At 41.9% G+C, this 20,155-nt stretch overlaps 1 protein-coding gene across 1 annotated transcript in view; it reads right to left on the minus strand.

Annotated features, from left to right (window-relative positions):
- The window catches only part of LOC129858958 (noelin-3-like), a 40,620-nt gene extending 21,384 nt beyond the window's left edge, over positions 1–19,236 (minus strand). Inside the window, exon 1 of the mRNA XM_055928216.1 lies at positions 18,793–19,236. Coding sequence (XP_055784191.1) covers positions 18,793–18,861 — 69 coding nt within the window. The 5' untranslated portion in view covers positions 18,862–19,236. The remainder of the gene's footprint in view (positions 1–18,792) is intronic.
- Between the last annotated feature and the right edge of the window lie 919 nt (positions 19,237–20,155).

Consider the following 20,155-nt stretch of genomic DNA (forward strand, 5'->3'; position numbering starts at 1 on the left):
GACAGTGTGCTGCGGAATTATTCACAAGGTCAGAGAAGGCAGGGAAGTACCACTCCTGGAAATAAATCCATTTCTCTCTCTCTCCAATTCAATTCAAGGGGCTTTATAGGCATGGGAAACATGTGTTAACATTGCCAAAGCAAGACAGGTAGATAATATACAAAAGTGAAATAAACAATCAAAATTAACAGTAAAGTTTCAAAACAATAAAGACATTACAAATGCCATAATACAGTGGGGGCAAAAAGTATTTAGTCCGCCACCAGTTGTGCAAGTTCTCCCTCTTAAAAAGATGAGAGAGGCCTGTCATTTTCATCATAGGTACACTTCAACTATGACAGACAAAATGAGAAAAAAAATCCAGAAAATCACATTGTAGGATTTTTAATTGAATTTATTTGCAAATTATGTGACCGTATCCTCTGCAGCAGAGGTAACTCTGGGTCTTCCTATCCTGTGGCAGTCCTCATGAGAGCCAGTTTCATCGTAGCGCTTGATGGTTTTTGCGACTACTCTTTTCTGGTTTAACTGACTTTCATGTCTTACATTTACATTACATTACATTTAAGTCATTTAGCAGACGCTCTTATCCAGAGCGACTTACAAATTGGTGCATTCACCTAATGACATCCAGTGGAACAGCCACTTTACAATAGTGCATCTAAATCTTTTAAGGGGGGGGGGGGCAGAAGGATTGCTTTATCCTATCTTAGGTATTCCTTGAAGAGGTGGGGTTTCAGGTGTCTCCGGAAGGTGGTGATTGACTCCGCTGTCCTGGCGTCGTGAGGGAGTTTGTTCCACCATTGGGGTGCCAGAGCAGCGAACAGTTTTGACTGGGCTGAGCGGGAACTGTACTTCCTCAGTGGTAGGGAGGCGAGCAGGCCAGAGGTGGATGAACGCAGTGCCCTTGTTTGGGTGTAGGGCCTGATCAGAGCCTGAAGGTACTGAGGTGCCGTTCCCCTCACAGCTCCGTAGGCAAGCACCATGGTCTTGTAGCGGATGCGAGCTTCAACTGGAAGCCAGTGGAGAGAGCGGAGGAGCGGGGTGACGTGAGAGAACTTGGGAAGGTTGAACACCAGACGGGCTGCGGCGTTCTGGATGAGTTGTAGGGGTTTGATGGCACAGGCAGGGAGCCCAGCCAACAGCGAGTTGCAGTAATCCAGACGGGAGATGACAAGTGCCTGGATTAGGACCTGCGCCGCTTCCTGTGTGAGGCAGGGTCGTACTCTGCGGATGTTGTAGAGCATGAACCTACAGGAACGGGCCACCGCCTTGATGTTAGTTGAGAACGACAGGGTGTTGTCCAGGATCACGCCAAGGTTCTTAGCGCTCTGGGAGGAGGACACAATGGAGTTGTCAACCGTGATGGCGAGATCATGGAACGGGCAGTCCTTCCCCGGGAGGAAGAGCAGCTCCGTCTTGCCGAGGTTCAGCTTGAGGTGGTGATCCGTCATCCACACTGATATGTCTGCCAGACATGCAGAGATGCGATTCGCCACCTGGTCATCAGAAGGGGGAAAGGAGAAGATTAATTGTGTGTCGTCTGCATAGCAATGATAGGAGAGACCATGTGAGGTTATGACAGAGCCAAGTGACTTGGTGTATAGCGAGAATAGGAGAGGGCCTAGAACAGAGCCCTGGGGGACACCAGTGGTGAGAGCGCGTGGTGAGGAGACAGATTCTCGCCACGCCACCTGGTAGGAGCGACCTGTCAGGTAGGACGCAATCCAAGCGTGGGCCGCGCCGGAGATGCCCAACTCGGAGAGGGTGGAGAGGAGGATCTGATGGTTCACAGTATCGAAGGCAGCCGATAGGTCTAGAAGGATGAGAGCAGAGGAGAGAGAGTTAGCTTTAGCAGTGCGGAGCGCCTCCGTGATACAGAGAAGAGCAGTCTCAGTTGAGTGACTAGTCTTGAAACCTGACTGATTTGGATCAAGAAGGTCATTCTGAGAGAGATAGCAGGAGAGCTGGCCAAGGACGGCACGTTCAAGAGTTTTGGAGAGAAAAGAAAGAAGGGATACTGGTCTTAAAGTAATGATGGACTAACGTTCTTTCCATAATATGGACTTGGTCTTTTACCAAATAGGTCTATCTTCTGTATACCACCCCTACCATGTCACAACACAACTGATTGGCTCAAAAGCATTGCGAAGGAAATAAATTCCACACATGAACTTTTAACAAGGCACACCTGTTAATTGAAATGCATTCCAGGTGACTACCTCATGAAGCTTGTTGAGAGAATGCCACAACTTTTGACTGGTAGTGTGTGTGTATATAAATATATATACATCTCAACTGTGTTGAATACTCCAATATTTTTTCCAAGTCATTTTTTCAACAATTGTTTACAGACAGATTATTTCACTTATAACTCACTGTATCACAATTCCAGTGGGTCAGAAGTTTACATACAGTAAGTTGACTGTGCCTTTAAACAGTTTGGAAAATTCCAGAAAATTAGGTCATGGGTTTAGAAGCTTCTGATAGTCTAACTGACATCATTTAAGTCAATTGGAGGTGTACCTGTGGATGTATTTCAAGGCCTACCTTCAAACTCAGTGCCTCTGCTTGACATCATGGGAAAATCAAAGGAAATCAGCCAAGACCTCAGAAAAAAATTGTAGACCACCACAAGTCTGGTTCATCCTTGGGAGCAATTTCCAAATGCCTGAAGGTACCACTTTCGTCTGTGCAAACAATAGTATGCAAGTATAAACACCATGGGACCACGCACCCGTAATACCGCTCAGGAAGGAGACGCGTTCTGTCTCCTAGAGATGAACGTACTTTGGTGCGAAAAGTGCAAATCAATCCCAGAACAACAGCAAAGGACCTTGTGAAGATGCTGGAGGAAACAGGTACAAAAGTGTCTATATCCACAGTAAAACGAGTCCTATATCGACTTAACCTGAAAGGCCGCTCAGCAAGGAAGAAGCCACTGCTCCAAATCCGCCATAAAAAATACAGACTACGGTTTTGTTGTTGTTATCTTACCAGGTATGTTGACTGAGAACACATTCTCATTTACAGCAACAACCTGGGAAATAGTTACAGGGGAGAGGAGGGGGATGAATGAGCCAATTGCAAACTGGGGATGATTAGGTGACCATGATGGTTTGAGGGCCAGATTGGGAATTTAGCCAGGTCACCAGAGGTTAACACCCCTACTCTTACGATAAGTGCCATGGGATCTTTAATGACCTCAGAGAGTCAGGACTTCCGTATAACATCCCATCCGAAAGACGGTACCCTACACAGGGCAGTGTCCCAAATCACTGCCCTGGGGCATTGGGATATTTTTTAGACCAGAGGAAAGAGTGCCACCTACTGGCCCTCCAACACCACTTCCAGCAGCATCTGGAAGTCCTTCTTCTTAGTTGTCCGGTCTTCCAGTAGCTTTGTTCAGAACTTGTTCTTAGCTCGTGTGGATAGTCAGAGTCTGAACCCCTTTTGTACGGACAGCTGCAGCCTGTTCTTTTTCAGGTATAGTCTGTTGAGTTTATCTTCTTCACCTCGTGTTGGTTCAACGTTTCAACCATTTCCCACATGTAGCTAACGCTCCACGTTTCGCTGGTCTTGTAGGTGAGGTTATCTTCTCATCTAGTGTTGAGGTTGAGAGTTTCAGAGTTTGTAATCATTTCAACGTGTGGACCACAGTCTCACGCCTTCTGGTATGGTATGTTAATTCTTACCCAGTCCTTTTAAGCACTCTGGTCGAAAAGGGCGGTTTCATCACGCTGACAAGCTCTCTGACCTCATTGGCTACTTAATGGGCAACGTATCATCCAAACTATGATCTCGTTAGAAAACTAAAATCACATTCCTACACAACGTAAAGGATGTAAATCTGACATAAACAGTGGGAAAACTCTTCAAGTTACAATATTTTCGTTATAACATGTTTATACAATTTTTATGACATCACAAAATAGACATTAATGTTACATAGACCATCCCTCATCATTCCCCACATCCAGATGTTTAGAAATATTGTCCCAGTGTTCACTTCTGGACGATAAAGTTTTGGGTGGCAAAATGTCTCTGTAACAAAGCAACATTCCAATCACCACTCCTGAAGACCAAAAATAGTTCCCTGCTGCATACAATTTACGATTGGCGTGCGGTGTCATAAAACCCACACATCATACCTACTCCCTTCTGCGGGTGAGAGGGCTCTGGTGGACGTTGATCCATTGTAACCTGTTCTTTGGATCCTCACAGGAGAGTCATGACACCATGTCAGATGCTTCTCTCGTTTTGTTATCGTTCCATGTTTTGTTATTATTAAACTCACTAACTGCACCTACTTCCTGACTCCCTACGTCTATGTTACATAGGCGCATAACGAGTTTGCTTGTTGGAACTGCACAGGGGAAGTCTAGTTAAACCAAACTTCTAATCCATTCTCCTCTGTTATTATGGGCCCTGCATGCTGTGCAGTAATGTGTGTCTAATATGGGGACTGTCTGCATCACACACACACAAACACATTTCCCTGGGTGCTGTGGAATGATATTTGTCTGTTATGGGGTTGTCTGCATCACCACTCAGGGCCACAATTACTGTAACTAAGAAGAGGAAGGAGGGATGGATGAGAGGATCGAGGGATAGATAGATCTCCTGAACATTGTATTTGGTACAAATCATTCCCTAAGTTCTAGACCTCAGCTGAATCTGGTAATGAATGGTGTGTCTGTTGAACAAGTTGAGGAGACTAAATTACTGGGTGTTATCTTAGATTGTAAACTGTCATGGTCAAAACATATAGATTCAATGGTTGTAAAGATGGGGAGAGGACTGTCCTTAATAAAGAGATGCTCTGTTTTTTGACACCACACTCCACAAAGCAAGTCCTGCAGGATCTAGTTTTGCCTTATCTTGATTCATGTCCAGCCATATGGTTAAGTGCTGTTAAAAAATACCTGTTTAAGCTGCAGCTGGACCAGAACAGAGTGGCATATCTTGCTCTTCCTTGTAGTCCGAGGGTTAATATAAATACTATGCATGCCAGTCTCTTTGGCTAAGAGTTGAAGAGAGACTGACCAGATCACTTCTTCATTTAATAAGAAACATTAATGTGCTGAAAAATTCAAAATTGTTTCCATAGTCAATTTACGCACAGCTCTGACACACACAAACTTACCCCACCAGACATGCCACCAGGGGTCTTTTCATAGTCCCCAAATCCAAGAAAGCTAAACTACTAAAAATGTTTAAAAATGTAACTAGGCAAGTCAGTTATTAAGATCAAATTCTTATTTACAATGACGACCTACCGGGAAACAGTTGGTTACCTCCCTTGTTCAAGGGCAAAATGACAGATTTTTACATTGTCAGCTCGGGGATTCAATCCTGCAACCTTTCAGTTACTGGGCTCACGCTCTAACCACTAAGCTACACGCTACATTAAGCAATGCAGGTGATCAAAGCAATATCGTTTTCTCTCAGTGTCTCCCACTACAGCTATCAATATTGGTCATGCAAATAACTCGATAAAGACTCCAGTCCATTGATGTAATATTATTGACATTAGACTTTCTTTAGATATAATCAGCTTTCCTTCCCTAATGGGCGATGTTAGCTCTATGAATAATCAGCTTTCCTTCCCTATGGGCGATGTTAGCTCTATGAATAATCAGATTTCCTTCCCTATGGGAGATGTTAGCTCTATGAATAATCAGCTTTCACTCCCTATGGGCGATGTTAGCTCTATGAATAATCAGCTTTCACTCCCTATGGGCGATGTTAGCTCTGGAAGGCCAGCATCTCGAAGTTGCCTCTTCATTGTTGACGTTGAGACTGGTGTTTTGCAGGTACTATTTAATGAAGCTGCCAGTTGAGGACTAGTGAGGCATCTGTTTCTCAAACTAGACACTCTAATGTACTTGTCCTCTTGCTCAGTTGTACACCGGGGCCTCCCACTCCTCTTTCGATTCTGGTTAGGGCCAGTTTGCTCTGTTCTGTGAAGGGAGTAGTACACAGCATTGTACGAGACCTTCAGTTTCTTGGCAATTTCTCGCAAGGAATAGCCTTAATTAGAATAGACTGACGGGTTTAAGAAGAAAGGTCCTTGTTTCGGGCCATTTTGAGCCTGTAATCGACCAAACATCGACCGGTCCCTGGTCGTTCTTTGCTTAGTGTGCCCAGGTACAACCTCTGTGTTGTGAGTGGCTACCTGGTTGATCTTGCCAGTAGCATATGCTTGTCTCAAAGATTAAGCCATGCAAGTCTAAGTACACATGGCCGGTACAGTGCAGCTGCGAATGGCTCATTAAATCAGACTCAACTAGTCTAAAGAAGGCCAGTTTTATTGCTTCTTTAAGCAGGACAACAGTTTTCAGCTGTGCTAACATAATTGCAAAAGGGTTTTCTAATGATCAATTAGCCTTTCAAAATGATGTACTTGGATTAGCTAACCCAATGTGCCATTGGAACACAGGAGTGATGGTTGCTGATGATGGGCCTCTGTACGCCTATGTAGATATTCCATTAAAAATCAGCCGTTTCCAGCTACAATAGTCATTTACAACATCTACACTGTATTTCTGATCAATTTGATGTTATTTTGATGGACAAACATGTGATTCTCTTTCAAAAACAAGGACATTTCTAAGTGACCCCAAACTTTTGAATGGTAGTGTACGTGGGTGGTATCTAACACATCATTGGTTGATCAATTCCACGGCTCGTTGCTCGATTGCGTTTAACTGGGCTGCGGTCAGTATGACAGAACGTTGTTCAACTTTTAAAGGCCGTGTTTCACATTAGCACACAGCCAAACAATAACGTGTAGAGCATATAGCTATGTTTCAATCTGATATGTCACCTTTTTTGAGGGTGGAAATTGGAGATTAAATCGATTATAATACTGCTATGCCGCAAGTGAAGCATAAAAATACACAAAAATAAAAAACAATGTAACATTGTCCTTGCTTGAAGTAGAAACAGGTGAACAGTTTTGGAACACTGAGTCATTGACTGCCTGGCTATACCAGGTGGCTGTGTTACGGATTTCTTTTGACAATAAGGCACCGGACTACAGCCATATTGTTTTGAACCTAGAAAAAGACCAAGAGCCCGAAGCAGGCAAGAAGGAGTCGACCGGGATTGGCCAGAAAGTCATGGTACGCTAAGGTTACTGAGTGAGCATCAAGCAAGCTAGCTTGGCTACAACTGATAAAAGTCCATTTGGCTAGCTTGCTGCGTTTTAATAGCCAGACTCTGTTTTACACTTAGCTAGCTATATAATGAATTAAACTGCAATTATCATAAACCATTGTTATCTAGATAACTAGATCATTTCTTAAGCAATAGAGTGGATACTTAATTTATATGGTTGTCATTTAGTTAGCTAGCTACCAAGGCTCATTATCGACATCATCCATCTTTAAAGCATTTTGGTTGCAAAATCACATCTAAACTGGCCGCTAGTTAATTAGACTACAGTCAAACAAGGAGGAGCATGATGTTGTCATGATGGAATGTCACCTATGTGAAGCTAGCCACTATACATATTAGCTTTTCGCCTTAGTAAATGTTAGTGAGATGAGAGGTGGTACAATAATATAACTAATAGTTAAAGCTAGCTATAAATTCACATGCATGCCATAAAAATTGCCGTAGCCGTTATCACAAAATGGCATGCGTACTTTTAATCAGCTCTATTGTTGTCATTTACAGACATGAATGTGAAGTAGACAAAATAAAAATAAAATCCTAGATACAGGTGCCATTTTAATTTGGTTAATCTCTGTCGTCTGATCTCTTGGAGCCTGGTGGAGATGCAACTCTACTACAAGGCATGACATTTCTCTGCATCCAGGTTGCTACCAGCAGAAACACAGGCCATTCCAGGTCAGCAAGGCATAATATTATTTGTCTTTTACATTACAGGAGGCCCTGGGAGGTAGGGAGCGCAGACAGAACAATGAGACATATTTCACCGATGTATACATGTGAAACATCTGCTTGGCGTTTCCACTCGCTACCAAATGTTGTAGGGAGCGGAAACACAGTGGCCGGCAGTGGGAGAAGATGGAACGAGGTGGATTTTGTCCGACATTCTAATTTTCTCATCGATGAAACATTTGATCTGAATACAGTTTTCTGTTCCCAAAACCAGAATCTGTTACGAACGGAGTGGATTGTTTTTTTTAACGTTTAAAAAAAAAACTTTACCCTTTGCCAGGGTGGTCCAAGGAGCACAGAGCAGTCAGCTACAGTCATAATAGTATAGTTGATGCATTGTGTAAATGTCCACTGTGGCAGTCTGCCTGTGCCTGTATCCAGGGACCACTGGTTGGATTTACTACACTCACTCAAACTCTCTCCTCCCTGTTATGGCTCCCAGAGTTTTATCATAACTAACATGTGTCCATCCTTCTGTCCCCCCACTGACTAACACCTCTAGGGCAGGGCTAGGCGACCCTGGTCCTGGAGGGACGCAGATTTAACCAGGTGTGTTGAATTTATGTAATCACTGAACTGATTTGATCAGTTGGTCCGGGCTGCATTCAGTACTTAACGTAATAGAATGTTCAATTGAACAGACGGTGCTGTACTGAGTGACCAGTTGAAGACGGTGCTGTACTGAGTGACCAGTTGAAGACGGTGCTGTACTGAGTGACCAGTTAAAAACAGGGAAAGGTTCAAAATTCACCACTTCCTATTAAATACGTAATTCATTGCTTCATGCCACACCCAATGAACGGAGCAAACATATCTAAAAAAAAGTCTGTTCAAGAACGTTTTGGGGGAAAAAAGTTTTGTCCAGTACAAACCATTCAAACGAACTGAACGCACTACTGGTTTAGGGCCTAGTTTGGACAAAATCCTGCAGTACAGTTTACACTTCCAAGAACAGGGTTGCCTACCCTTGCTCTAGGGTCTTGTGGTGAAACAACGGCTGTGAAAGGTATTGGGGAAACAGCTTTCTTCCAGGGACCATTTCACAACGTGTCTCAGAGTAAGGATAGCAATCTAGGATAACCTCCCCTTGCCAATATAATTGGACTCACTGTGAAGGCAAAATCCTCAAAATCAATACTCCTACACTAAGATTCTACCTGAATATGGGCCCAATGTCACTTCCCCTGAAATGCAACAACATGAATAAGAGTTAGCTCAGTCAGTCAGTAACTTAGCTAACTAACCACTAATGTAAATGTGCAAAAACCTAAATCAGACAAATTATATGAAGACAACACAGCCTATTTGCAGTGAAACACAGCAATAAACAGTGAACAAAGTAGCTTGACAAACTGTTAAATAATCTTTAGCTAGCTAGTCTTTAAAATATAGATACCAATTAATTATATCGCAAGTTATTTTCTAGAAACCTAGCTACAGTGGTGAACTCTGATGGTGGGAGTAAGCGAATGCTGGCTAGCTTTACCCCAACACTTTGAAGATAGCTGGCTAGTTAATGGTATTTGTATCAACTTTACTAATCAGATGAATAGCTAGCAAATATATTTGATCACATATGTTCCCTTGTAGCAGCTAGCTGATCCAATTTTAGACGCATGTCACCACACTGAAAGCTGATCATCTGAATATTCGTTGTTTTCAGCAGCGGCCAGCAACGCCCAAAGTCACTTATGTCAAACTAGCCACAATAACGTTTAGACACATTAGTGGAATTTGCGGTTCGCCTTCAAAATAAAAGTCCTGCATTGAAACTGATGCAAATAGTTACAAATAGTGGAATAATGCCATGTTTAGACTAGATAATGCTGAACAAGTTTGGAATGTTTTTATATAAATTCAACAAAAGACAATGATTCATTAAATTGACAAAAAATGACAAATTAGTTGAAATCGCAATGTGGATGTATTAGACTTCATAATTGCATTGGAGGCATGCACTGTATGCCCTGTACAGTCTATCCTATGGATTGTGGATCAATTCAAATGGGGTATCAGCCTATTCAGTGACACCCACAGAACACAACTGTAAAGAGTTTACACACATATTAGCATCGTAGCTTTTATTGCAGGACTTTGACTTTTGGGAAATCACCTCCCCCGGCAGTCCATTGTGTGCACTGGACATTCATATTGCAATGTACAGCCTTACCTATGGAACGTGGGTCCATGATGTGGCGTATCAGCCTACTCAGTGACACCCACAGAACACAACTAGGAAAAGAACACAACTATTGACTGGTGAGACAATGTGGCTCATTTCACAGTGGTGTCATTTCACAGTGGTGTCCTTTCACAGTGGTGTCATTTCACAGTGGTGTCATTTCACAGTGGTGTCATTTACCAGTGGTGTCATTTCACAGTGTTGTCATTTCACAGTGGTGTCATTTCACAGTGGTGTCATTTCACAGTGGTGTTATTTCACATTGGTGTCATTTCACAGTGGTGTCATTTCACAGTGGTGTCATTTCACAGTGGTGTCATTTCACAGTGGTTGTCAAAGTCCTGCAATAAGAACTACGACCTTAATATTTGTGTAAACTCTAAACATTTGAGTGTAAAATGGCGCCGATAGAGAGGGCAGCCATGGTTCAGCCCCTTTTTATGTGTCATTTCTTACATCACTAGTCCATCATTTTTTTGGTGTTATTACATACAGCCGGGAAGAACTTTTGGATATCAAAGCGGCAATAACTCACCAGAATTACCAGCCTTACGAACAGGAATACGAATTTCCCGAACCGGGATCATTTGTTCGTACCCCCCAGGAAAATTGAACTGATTCCAGAGGCAGATTCAAAACATCGCCGGCGAAGAAGAGCTAGTATTTTACTAGCCAATGTTCAGTCTCTGGAGAATAAAGTCGACGGGCTCAGGGCGAGGATTTCCTTCCAGAGAGACATCAGGGATTGTAACATACTCTGTTTCACGGAAACATGGCTCTCTCGGGAAATACTGTCTGAGTACGTACAACCAATTGGGTTCTCAGTACATCGTGCAGACATGGATAAATATCTCTCCGTGAAAGAAGAAAAGTGGGTGTGTATGTTTCATGATTAACTACTCATGGTGTGATTGTGAAAACATACAGGAACTCAAGTCCTTTTGTTCACCCGACCTAGAATATCTCACAATCAAATGCAGACTGTATTACCTCCCAAGAGAATTCTCTTCGGTTATAGTCACAGCCATGTATATTTCCCCCTAAGCCGATACCACGTCAGCCCTCAAAGATCTTCACTGGAATTTATACAAACTGGAAACCACATATCCTGAGGCTGCATTTATTGTATCTGGGAATTTTAACAAATTAGCAAATTTAGCAAATTTGAAGAAAATGCTACCAAAGTTCTATCAACACATAGACCGTAGTACTCGCGCTGCTAAAACACTCGACCACTGCTACTCCAACTTCTGGGATGCCTACAAGCCCTCCCCCGGCCTCCCTTCGGCAAATCTGACCACGACTCCATACTGCTCCTCCCTTCCTATGGGCAGAAACTCAAACAGGAAGTACCCGTAATAAGGACTATTCAACTCTGGTCTGATCAATCGGAATCCACGCTTCAAGATTGTTTTAATAACGCGGAGTGGGATATGTTGCGGGTAGACTCCTACAATAACATTGACGAATACACTGATACAGTGATTGAGTTTATTAGGAAGTGTATAGAAGATGTTGTGGCCTGCTACCAAGGATGCTTCAAGATGGTGCTTCAAGAGGGCCACCATTGTTCCTGTACCCAAGAAATCAAAGGTAACTGAACTAAATGACTATCACAGTCATTTAGTAGCACTCACTCATGTCATCATGAAGTGCATTGAGAGACTAGCTAAGGATCATATCACCTCTACCTTACCCGACACCCTGCATTCACTTAAATTTGCTTACAGCCCCAATAGATCCACAGACAATGCAATAGCCATCGCACTGCACACTACCCTATCCCATCTGGACAAGAGGAATACCTACACTACCGTTCAAAAATTTGGGGTAACAAATTGCTAAGAAACTGAAGATCTTGTACAGAGCTGTGTACTACTCCCTTCACAGAACAGCGCAAACTGATTCTAACCAGAATAAGAAGAGAAGTGGGAGAACCCGGTCCACAACTGAACAAGAGGACAAGTACATTAGTGTCTAGCTTGAGAAATAGATGCCTCACAAGTCCTCAACTAGCAGCATCATGAAATAGTACCCACAAAACACCAGTCTCAATGTCAACAGTGAAGAGGCGACTCCGGGATGCTGGCATTCTAGGCAGAGTTCCTCTGTCCAGAGTCTGTGTTATTTTGCCCATCTTAATCTTTTATTTTTATTGGCCAGCCCGAGATATGCATTTTTCTTTGTAACTCTGCCTATAAGGCCAGCATCCCGGAGTCGCCTCTTCACCACTCTATCATCCAGATGGCGAGGTCAGTACAGGTGCATCAAAGCTGAGACCGAGAGACTGAAAAACAGCTTCTATCTCAAGGCCATCAGACTGTTAAATAGCCATCACTAGCACATTAGAGGCTGCTGCCTATACACATAGACTTGAAATAATTGGCCACTTTAATAATGAAACACCAGTCACTTTAAAACATCTTAAGAATCTGCCCCTTTTTAAAAAAATGCCTAAAATAACATACCCAAATCTAACTGCCTGTAGCTCAGGCCCTGAAGCAAGGATATGCATATTCTTGGTACCATTTGAAAGGAAACACTTTGAAGTTTGTGGAAATGTGAAAGGAATGTAGGAGAATACAACACAATAATAATAATAATACAACAACAAAAAACGCTCTTTTGTATTTTATTGTACCATCATCTTTGAAATGCAAGACAAAGACCATAATGTTTTATTCCAACCCAGGTGCATTTTAGATTTTGGACACTAGATGGCAGCAGTGTATGTGCAAAGTTTTAGACTGATCCAATGAGCCATTGTATTTCTGTTCAAATGTTGTATCAAGACTGCCCAAATGGGCCTAATTTGTTTAACTTTTCATGTTCAAGATTGTGCACTCTCCTCCAACAATAGCATGGTATTCATTCACTGTAATAGCTACTGTAAATTGGACAGTGCAGTTAGATCAACAAGAATTTAAGCTTTCTGACAACATCAGATATGTCTATGTCCTGGGAAATGTTTTATAACAAGAATAGTTTTGCAACATCCCAGACAACTCCCATAACTTATTTAAATGTTCTGGGAACCTTTAAAGAACTTAGACCAGGTGTTCTGTCAACATCCTTACAACATTATTGGAATCTGTGCAACCTAACTTAAACATTGTGTGAATGTCATCACAACTGGCCAGTTTTTGTGTTTTGGGAACCTATCTCTCGTCATATACCCACAATGTTCCCACAACCTAAAGAAACATTGTGGGAACCTTAAAGAACAGACAAACTGTGTTCTGGGAATGTTATTGTAACGTCAGCTGAATGCTTTTTTGAACCCTAAAAAAACATTGCAGGATCATCTGCACAACTGAAAAGTTTTAGTTTTTTGGTAACATGTCTTTTGTGATGTCCTCATAATGTTCTCACCAGACTGTTCCCACAACCTAATGAAACATTTTGGGAATCTTTAAAGAACAGATTAAATGTTTTCTTGGAACCTCCTTGCAACATCAAGCAAATGTTTTATGCAAACATTCTATAATCATCAGCATGACTTGATAGTTTTTGTGTTATGATAACATTTGCTGCGACCTAACGAATGTTCTGGGAACGTTTACAGAACCAATTTTGGTTTGCTGGGCCCACTGTAACAAAATAATGCACAATTTTGTTTATTTCCGAACCAATACCCGGAGCTTTGACGACAAGGACCCAGTGAAAACCAACATGTATTATAAAAAATGGTTGTTTTTGTCATCACAGTGTTGTTGTTTTGTTTCTGTTGTCATGTCATTAGGCTTGTTATTTTTTATTCACAAGGAATTGTAAAACAGTCATGCTGACTCACAGAGAGATAGGGGTGGGAGAGAGATAGAGAGAGCAGGGAGAGAGAGAGACAGAGCGAGAGAGAGACAGAGAGACAGAGAGACAGAGAGACAGAGAGACAGAGAGACAGAGAGACAGAGAGAGAGAGAGAGAGAGAGAGAGAGAGAGAGAGAGAGAGAGAGAGAGAGAGAGAGAGAGAGAGAGAGAGATCTCTATGTCAAGGACTTTTGTCTCTCACGTTCTGACCTCTGTTCGACAGTCTCCTCATATTTAGGTTGAACGAAAGTATTTGCCAAATCTTCTGAACTGAATGATTAATACTTCATATTAGCAAAAATAGCTGCGAGGGAATTGAAGAAAATCAATTTATAGTGGAAAATATCCCCAGCTGTTGGCAATTGTCTCCGTCCCTTGAGTTTCACATTCGTATTCAACATCAAAGAATGTTTTTTTCTCACAATGTGGTATAATAGACGAAACCAAGAGATACATTCAAGGGACAAATCACAATGGTTTGATCTTATCTAGAGCTTTAACGTACCATTTTCATCTCATTGAGCCTTAACCCAACATACTGTAAGCTGTATTTTCTCACATTTTACAGATCAATTAACATTTGAAAACACAGACATAAGGAGAGCTCACAATGTGTCTGAGACACTGACAGCTGTGTGTGTGTGTGTGTGTGTGTGTGTGTGTGTGTGTGTGTGTGTGTGTGTGTGTGTGTGTGTGTGTGTGTGTGTGTGTGTGTGTGTGTGTGTGTGTGTGTGTGTGTGTGTGTGTGTGTGTGTGTGTGTGTGTGTGTGTGTACGTGACTATATTGAGTTTCACCCCCCCACCCCTTTTTTCCCTCAGAACAGCCTCAATTCGTCGGGGCATGGACTCTAATAGGTCTCTAAAGCGTTCCACAGGGATCCTGGGTCATGTTGAACCCAATGCTTCCCACAGTTGTGTCACGTTGGCTGGATGTCCTTTGGGTGGTGGACCATTCTTGATACACACTGGAAACTGTTGAGTGTGAAAACTCAGTAGCGTTGCAGTTCTTGACACAAACCGGCGCACCTGGCACCTACTACCATACCCCGTTCAAAGGCATATTTTGTCTTGCCCATTTACCCTCTGAATGGCACCCATAAACAATTCATGTCTCAATTGTCTCAAGGCTTAAACATACTTCTTTATTTAACCTGTCTGCTCCCCTTCATCTACACTGATTGAAATAGATTTAACACGTGACATCAATGAGGGATCATAGCTTTCACCTGGATTCACCTGGTCAGTCTGTCATGGAGAGAGCAGGTGTCCTTAATGTTTGGAACACTCAGTGTACAGTGAAAAGCTCGAAAAGTATTGGGACATGTTGTTGTTGTTTTGGCTCTGTACTCCAGCACTTTGGATTTGAAACGATACAATGACTATGAGGTTAAAGTGCCGACTGTCAGCTTTAATTTGAGGGTATTTTCATCCATATCGGGTGACCCGTTTAGAAATGACAGCAATTTGTTGTACATAGTCCCTCTATTTTAGGGGACCAAAAGTATCGGGACAAATTCACTTTTGTGTGTATTAAATCCTAAGAGTCTATTGCCGCACCCGTGCATCAATTTAAGTAACTTAGTAAAAAATCCCCTTCAAAATCCGCTGTCTCAATCCACTGCGTCCTCCTTTGTCGGCCTTTCGCTACTGTGGTGGAAGGTGGCAAATCTACAACGATGTTAGTCAGAACACGAGACATCCCGAAAACCCGGTCTTCTCACAACAACATCTATATCGTCCGAGCGATATGGCCTGTAAAACTCATATGATCACTCAGTGGTCAAAGGGGAGACTCTCACACACACACAGCGATGTTCTCCGTTTTGCTCATCTGAAGGTTAACCCCTACAAACGAATGGAACAACCAAACAATAAGGGGTTAAATATGTGTTCATAAAACTAACTATTTTCTGAGCATTCCTATGCCTCCTAGATGTAGGTGAGACAATTCAAAACCTTATTCCTTTTTATATATTGTTTTGCCATTTATGACCGTGTTATTCAATGTGTTTCTATGAGCTATCGTAGTAAAGGCCAAATTCAATATTTTGTTCAAATAATAAAGTAAAATAAATGTATACCTAAAGGGGGTAAACAGCTAAATGATCCATGGTATGACCATCTTTAAACAACTCCATATGTTATCTTTGTAGCACCCCTCCCCCACAGACTTTTAGAGATAAAAGTAGTCGCAAATTTAGTATCTGGTCCCATATTCCTAGAACACAATGACTACATCAAGCTTGTGACTCTACAAACTTATTGGAAGCATTTGCTGTTTGTTTTGGTTGTTGTTTCAGATTATTGTGTGACCAATAGAAATTAATGGTAAATCATGTTTTGTGTCACTTTTATTGTAAATTTACATTTTACATTTAAGTCATTTAGCAGACACTCTTATCCAGAGCGACTTACAAGTACATACATTCATACTTTTTTTGTACTGGTCCCCCGTGGGAATCGAACCCACAACCCTGGCGTTGCAAGCGCCATGCTCTACCAACTGAGCCACACGGGGCCACGTAAATAAGAATAGAATATGCTTCCAAACACTTCTACATTCATGTGGATGATAACATTATTACGGATAGTCCTGAATGAATCGTAAATAATGATGAGAGAGAACGTTTACAGATGCACAAATAGTGCAGCTCAGTTTCCACCTCATTTTGTGGGCAGTGTGCCAGAGCGGTCTTCTCTTGAGAGCCATGTCTGACTAGGCAGCCTTTCTCAATAGCAAGGCTATGCTCACTGAGTCTGTACATATTCCAAACTTTCCTTAAGTTTGTGTGCGTCTAACTTTGTCACTCATCATTGTTCACGATTAATTCGGGACCCGCCGTAATCACGGTAGTATCCACATTCATCTAAATGTGTTCTATTCTTATTTACAATAAAAGTGACTCTAAAATGACACAATACCTGATTTACCATTCATTTCTATTGGTCACACAATAATCTGAAACACATCCAAAACAAACAGCAAATGCTTCCAATAAGTTTGTAGAGTCACAAGCTTGATGTAATCATTGTGTTCTAGGAATATGGGACCAAATACTACGCTTTTGACTACCTTAATACACATACGTGAATTCATTCCAACTTTTGGTCCCCTAAAATGGGGGGACTATGTACAAAAACTGCTGTAATGTCTAAACGGTTCACTCTATGGATGAAAATACCCTCAAATTAAAGCTGACAGTCGGCACTTTAAACCTCATAGTCAGTGTATCATTTCAAATCCAAAGTTCTGGAGTACAGAGTCAAAAACAACAAAACACTTGTCACTGTCCCAATACTTTTAGAGCTCACTGTATGGAGGCGTATACATCATTCTCTGGGTTATTTAAAGATGCCAGAGCTTTGATTGACAATGGTCTGACTGGCACAATGTGGGGATCAAATGATCAAAGTACTGTAAATTGATCAAAGTACTGTAAATTGACCAAAGTACTGTAAATTGACCAAAGTACTGTAAATTGACCAAAGTACTGTAAATTGATCAAAGTACTGTAAATTTATCAAAGTACTGTAAATTGATCAAAGTACTGTAAATTGACCAAAGTACTGTAAATTGACCAAAGTACTGTAAATTGATCAAAGTACTGTAAATTGACCAAAGTACTGTAAATTTATCAAAGTACTGTAAATTGATCAAAGTACTGTAAATTGACCAAAGTACTGTAAATTGTGACAGTTTAAAAAAATATATATATCTAGGTCCATATCTGGTGACATATTTCAGAAAAAAGGTTTGATTGAATAAAACTTATTCAGTAGCCTAATTAACCAATAAAAAAGTTTACTTGTATAAGGTTATCAATAATACAAGCTAGGTAATGGGAATGGGAACATTACATACATCTATGTTGGGAGTAATACATAGATGTGTCTCAGTTAAAAATGAAATGTGTTCTCTAGAACATATTGATATCAGAATAGCAATTGGCTGAGATCGGGAATCGACATGAAATCAAACTCAGAAGCAGGAGACTGCACACCGCCTGCACCCCTTGTCGTTGATTGAATGGTTTCAGCACCACCGACTATTGAACAGCTCGACAGCGTTCCGCACCACTCCGCCCAGTCGTCCTCAATCAGACAGCACCGACTTGAGTTTCTTATTCGCTCATAGTTTCCACAGAGACGATCCATGAAGGGGATAAAACCAACTGTCACTAGTTCACCTAAAATCCAAGTCTTGAATACTTCCCCGATAGAAAATGATGTGTGAAGGTTTAGATGCGACAGAAAACGTGAAAACAGCTTCCATAGACTGAACAGATTCCCTATCATAGCCAGTATTCGTTCACTAACAACATGCTCTGGGAACGGGATGATACACTAGGAGAGCCGGTTGAGGAATTTAAGAAAAGCTAAAGACAGAGGGCTGTGCGTTAGAGATGTAGCCTACATAATGAAAATATCAATCAATTCGTGAGATATATGTGTGGGTCCTGCACTAAGCATTTTCATCACTTTAAAGTTTGCGGTCTCCGGTCCAGTGTGTCGAGGCTTAACATCCGAACGGGATCCACTACTTGATTCTACTGTTGAGTTTACTGTTCTCTACGAATATTCAGGAGAATCAAACGCGAGTTATGCCAACATTCTCTCTAAAATCACTCTAACACAATCATGTTCTTGCCTCACTGATATTGTGAAGGGTTCATATTATTTTGAATATTTTCAGACACAGTTATTGCAGGCAACGTCAAAGAAAACGAACATCATAACATGCAATGTGTGTAGGCTAATTGAGGAGACCCATTCATTTGAGGCTATGTGAATAAAGGTGAAATTAGGTACAAAATCGCAGATCCTGAAGCAAAGACACGGAAACATGCAGAGACCTCGCGTGGAATGGCAAGACATTAGGAGGGGAAACTCACCATTGACGGATATAATCCGAAGACGGTGATTGAAAGCACCGGGTACAGGACACTCAACAGAACACGCATTCTGTCTGTCTGGAGGCAGTTACACTTTTCTCGCTTATTCACCCAGAGCCCTCGTTGCGGGACTGCGTCAGCGTCGCTGCGGGTGTAGGCTATGCCCGCCACTGTTCAGAGCGATCCAACAGAAGAAAGCGGATAGATCCACGATCATTCCCACCCACAGCTCCGTGGACTCTGGCGTGAAGCCAATACAGAAAGTGCTGCCTGGTCTGATTAAAACTGACACCATAGATAAAAGTTTCTGCCAGGGGACGAGACAGACCTACGAGACTATAGGGGAGACACACAACAGATGTGGCATCATGTGTTGTGTGTCCTGGGTGTTGGGCAGAAATGTTTGTTGATGTCGATCAGTTCCAAGACCTGCCACTCCCCGCGCAGTGCCGGGAGAAAAGGCAACAGTTACAAACGCACACCTCCCACTGTGAAAGGAAAGGACTTAGAGCTTTAATTACCAGATCACGACACCACTTGTACACATTTACATTGACACATAAAATGCGCTTTAATTGTTAACGAATAAAGGTGCATGACAAACTGTACTGGATGTACAGTAATACACTATATTGAAATGCTGGAAACTATGAAATATGAAGTGGTAAATAATCATTTCTTAGCGTTACAATTTTTACAATGTGCCACTTCAGGATGGACATGTGGAGTGCATCAATTGACTATGCAATGCAGGGCACATGCCACACTAAGTTAACATCCATGTACTACTATGAAAACAAGCTGATATTGTTTTGAATCCCAGTCAAGCAAACCCCCGTAATTTGCAGCATTGATGCCAGAAGTGGGATTGACAGTAGAATGACAGAAATGATAATGTGATGAATTCTTGGTGCCTACAGTACCAGGGTTAGACCTCATCTACAGTATCAGGGTTAGACCTCATCTACAGAACCAGGGTCAGACCTCATCTACAGTACCATAGACCTCATCTACAGAACCAGGGTTAGACCTCATCTACAGTAACAGGGTTAGACCTCATCTACAGTACCAGGGTTAGACCTCATCTATAGTACCATAGACCTCATCTACAGTACCATAGCGCTCATCTACAGTACCAGGGTTAGACCTCATCTACAGTACCAGGGTTAGACCTCATCTACAGTACCAGGGTTAGACCTCATCTACAGTACCATAGACCTCATCTACAGTATCAGGGTTAGACCTCATCTACAGTACCATAAACCTCATCTACAGTACCAGGGTTAGACCTCATCTACAGTATCAGGGTTAGACCTCATCTACAGTATCAGGGTTAGACCTCATCTATAGTACCAGGGTTAGA

The sequence above is a fragment of the Salvelinus fontinalis genome, chromosome 7, assembly GCF_029448725.1.
Source record: "Salvelinus fontinalis isolate EN_2023a chromosome 7, ASM2944872v1, whole genome shotgun sequence".
In the NCBI taxonomy this organism is placed as follows: domain Eukaryota; kingdom Metazoa; phylum Chordata; class Actinopteri; order Salmoniformes; family Salmonidae; genus Salvelinus; species Salvelinus fontinalis.